Consider the following 3,027-nt stretch of genomic DNA (forward strand, 5'->3'; position numbering starts at 1 on the left):
AAAAAATCCAATTTATTTAAGTGGTTGGATTTTCTGATTTGACGCTAGGTTCTTCATATGCTATTATAAATAAAACTAAGCTTTACTCGACATTCTATAGATCATATTGAGTACAAAGAGGTTACAATCTCCACTCTCTATCTTCTCTATTATTATGTTGTTACTATGTTATACAAATCGATCATGAAGTTTGATATAGGTCTTTGTCAAAACACAATATTGTTGAAGCAATGTTAACCATGAAGAGAACAATTTCTGAAATTATTGAAGCAAAAACGGTAAATATTTTGGCAGTTTTCATTTACCCAAGCGTTATTTTTTTTGTTTTAACTAATTCAAATAGGATTTTACTACAAATTTATTGTCATTTAAATGCTTCAAAATAGGCTGGAAATTATATGGTTGTTGCTAAAATTGAGGCCATTGATTTGGACAAACTATGGTACTACACTGCCTGCAATTTTTGCAAAAGAAAAATAGTCAGACAAGGAGATGGTTTTGAGGGAAACGTGCAACATCTTCAACATAACCCTATATACAACTGCAAAACATGCAACAAGGATTTTGAACATGCTATTCACTGGTATGACCGTTTATAAAGATTAATCTTGCTACCTTTGTAATATATCAGTATTATATGTTCATATACTAGTTAAAATAGTGGGTTTTTAAGTTACTACTTGGTTGTACGTGTCTCTGATGACTCAAAGGGAGAAGCCAAGTTTTTGCTTTTCAACATTATTGCGGAGAGGCTCATTAGGAGACCTGCGTTTGAGTTAGTCCAAGAGGCTGCTCAGGTATTTCCTTCATTTTTAATTTAGGGGGAATTAAGAAAAAAACATTTCTGTATATTCTTTGAAAGATGTATATTTGTTTTACAGGAAAATCCACATTTTCTACCTCAATCTCTAACTGATTTGATTGGGAGAAAACTTCTATTTATGGTCAACAAGAACAAAATTCAGCATATGTTGTTGATTTAGTGATTGACGATGCAGACATAATTCAACACTTTGATCCACATGTAATATTTAAAATAGTGATAACTCAAAATTAATTTTTCCCAGTATAAGTTCTAACGAATTTTCTTTTTTTTTGCGCAGCCGCATTTTGTGATTTTTAATGATTATGAGTCGGAAGAGGATTGATGCTAATCCAAAATTAAGGAACAAAGTTGAAGTCCAATATGCCCGTGAAAGTGCAAGAGTTTAAGAATAATTTTGTTTTCATTTTCTTCAAATTTCATAATGTTTTCCGTTGTCTCTCTTTTAGGTTTTATAGTTATGAGAATGAATTATGAGGTGTTATTTGGTTCGTTATATAGAACAACTCCTTTAATCTATTTTTTTTGTCCACATTATAGCAAAATTATTGTTTAAAACTTTAAATGTTTAAACTTATCACTAGAAGATAGTATAGAATTATATATCTAAATTGCTAAAATAAGGTTGTTATATATATGTTAAAGTTCCAAAAAAACATAATTAATAAAGGAACAATGTAAAAGAAGGTAATATTGAATTATATTGTCATAAAGTGTTTTCCAATAAATATCATATTCACTTGCGCAAGGAATAGATACATGGTAAGAATTTGATAAGAAAACTTTATTTGGCAACAAAGGATTATACGTATATTTTGAAGATGATATAACTTAATGGTCATGGATCGATTTCTATTATATTTTTCTGAAGAGGTCGGCTTCTGAACTCTATATCTTCGACTTTCTTTCAAATTATATAAGTTTATTCAAGCCTTTATTCTAATTGCATACGATTCAATCTATACGTAGTGTTTTGGTCTTACTGAAAACACAAGCATTCGATTTTGAGTGGGAAGCATGAAGAGAAGTAATCCAGTGTCTACAGACACGGGGAATAAACCACAGAAGAAGAAAAAACAGTGTATGTTCTACTGAAAAATAATTAAAACGTTTATAAATTATGAATTTTCGTACTACTGAATACAAAGAATGATACGTAATCGTTCTAATGAAATCAGGGCAAGTGATAGTTGGTTAATTTTTCACAGACTTATTATGTTGATGCAGGTACCAATGACAAAGAGAATACTCCAATGGTGAATATAACACAAAACTCATCTATCAGAAACGTTTCACCTCTGCCCAGTATAAATCCTTTTAGGACGCCCTTTCATAATGTTACGAATCAAGTATTTCGACCCATTATTCCACGACCATCAGAGTCTAATCCATCAAAAATCGTTGAAAATACATCGACACATACTGTCCCATTAAGTTGTGTTTTTCAAAGTTTTAAAGATGGACTAACACATCAAGCTAGAGCTGCGCGAAAGGAAATACTGAATAACAAAATAACAATAGGGCTTCCTACCTCAAATAGAGGTTAGTCTCCTAACGCTTTCATTTTCCCCACGTTTATTCTTATTAATCTATTGAGAAAAAAATATTTCTGAAAAATTCATTTTCATTACATTCCAGAGTTACCAGGATTTTCAAGACAACCAAGGCATCAGTTGTACCACCTCCAGGTATAAGTTTCTTTTCAAAGAAAGAGTTACAAGGCTTTTTAAATAATTACTGGAAGAACCCTATGTGAAAATTAGCTTACTTATTTCTTTGTTCATGCTACTTATGTCTGTAGGTCCCTATAATTCAACTTAAAGTTCACCTACTCTTGCAAATTTGAGTGGTTCTGGAATCAACATGCACCCATCGAGTAATAGCATTGTTTACTAATTACTGCATATTATATAAGTAGCGCTTATATAGTATGATCGTATACAAATAGTAAAGAAAATAGTAATTAATTTATAGGTCAGCACAAGTTTCATATAATAAAAAAATGTCATCCGTTTAGGTACAATTGGTAATCAAGAAACTATATCCTGGAGTACCAGCATTTCCTTGAGGAAACGAAAAACACTTGGATCACCTCCATCGGTGAATTCAAAGACAAGACAAAGGAAGGTAACAACGGGTTTTAAATAATGTTTTTCATTTGAGGTGTTCTATGCTACTATTTCAAAAGTGCGACTAAACTTAAA

At 31.2% G+C, this 3,027-nt stretch overlaps 1 protein-coding gene across 1 annotated transcript in view; it reads right to left on the reverse strand.

The window, feature by feature from the left end:
* Positions 1 to 445: 445 nt before the first annotated feature.
* LOC106344773 (glutathione S-transferase T3-like) overlaps positions 446 to 3,027 on the reverse strand; it is a 3,167-nt gene continuing 585 nt past the window's right edge. The window contains exon 2 of the mRNA XM_013784083.1: positions 446 to 454. Within this exon, the coding sequence (XP_013639537.1) occupies positions 446 to 454 (9 nt within the window). The remainder of the gene's footprint in view (positions 455 to 3,027) is intronic.

Source organism: Brassica oleracea, chromosome C5 (assembly GCF_000695525.1).
Source record: "Brassica oleracea var. oleracea cultivar TO1000 chromosome C5, BOL, whole genome shotgun sequence".
NCBI classification, from domain to species: domain Eukaryota; kingdom Viridiplantae; phylum Streptophyta; class Magnoliopsida; order Brassicales; family Brassicaceae; genus Brassica; species Brassica oleracea.